Genomic DNA, 649 nt, shown 5'->3' with positions numbered 1-649 from the left:
CAAATGACAATATACCTTTATTCATAATCTCTAATTTTTAACTCCCTTTTAATACTACTCGATCATATCGTCATCCGATTCTTCGCTATCGGTCACCTCTTCTCCGACATCCAGCACAAACTCATACTCTTGATCGCATCCCATGTACGAGTCACACATTAGGAACAGTGTTACATTGTGTGCACCTTGCACAGGCGCCACGAAGTCTAACTTTGAACTGGCCTTCATGTTCAGAGCTACACGCTTGATGGATAATAGCGTGTTCTTTTCCATATCCCCCACAACCAGCCACCAGTTCTCAGCTTTCGCTTTAGGATAGAAAGGCGCCACAACAGGTGAAATAGTATTATCTCCGTCTTCCTCTCGCTCCAGCGTGACGTTCATTGTTACGGATTTTCCAGCTGTGATTTCTTTGGGCGATACCTGATATGCATCATGAAACACGAGGAGATATAGATTAAAAACTAAATATAGATTAAAAACTAAATATAGCCCAGTCGAACATAGTCCATCAAGTTATGGAACATGGCTTCAGATACTTTTCCAAATAACCCATAAACTGTTTAATATATATATATATATATATATATATATATATATATATATATATATATATATATATATATATATATATATATATAGTATAGTA

General features: G+C 36.1%; 1 protein-coding gene across 1 annotated transcript in view; it reads right to left on the bottom strand.

The window, feature by feature from the left end:
• SARC_04263 (U5 small nuclear ribonucleoprotein helicase) overlaps window positions 1–649 on the bottom strand; it is a gene marked incomplete at its 5' end in the record, with an annotated part of 21,950 nt that continues 21,301 nt past the window's right edge. The window contains one exon of the mRNA XM_014301909.1: window positions 1–423. Coding sequence (XP_014157384.1) covers window positions 55–423 — 369 coding nt within the window. The 3' untranslated portion in view covers window positions 1–54. The remainder of the gene's footprint in view (window positions 424–649) is intronic.

Source organism: Sphaeroforma arctica (assembly GCF_001186125.1).
Source record: "Sphaeroforma arctica JP610 unplaced genomic scaffold supercont1.234, whole genome shotgun sequence".
Lineage (NCBI taxonomy): Eukaryota > Ichthyosporea > Ichthyophonida > Sphaeroforma > Sphaeroforma arctica.
The sequence above is the reverse complement of the archived record's forward strand: the minus strand, read 5'-3'. Positions and strand labels throughout refer to the sequence as shown.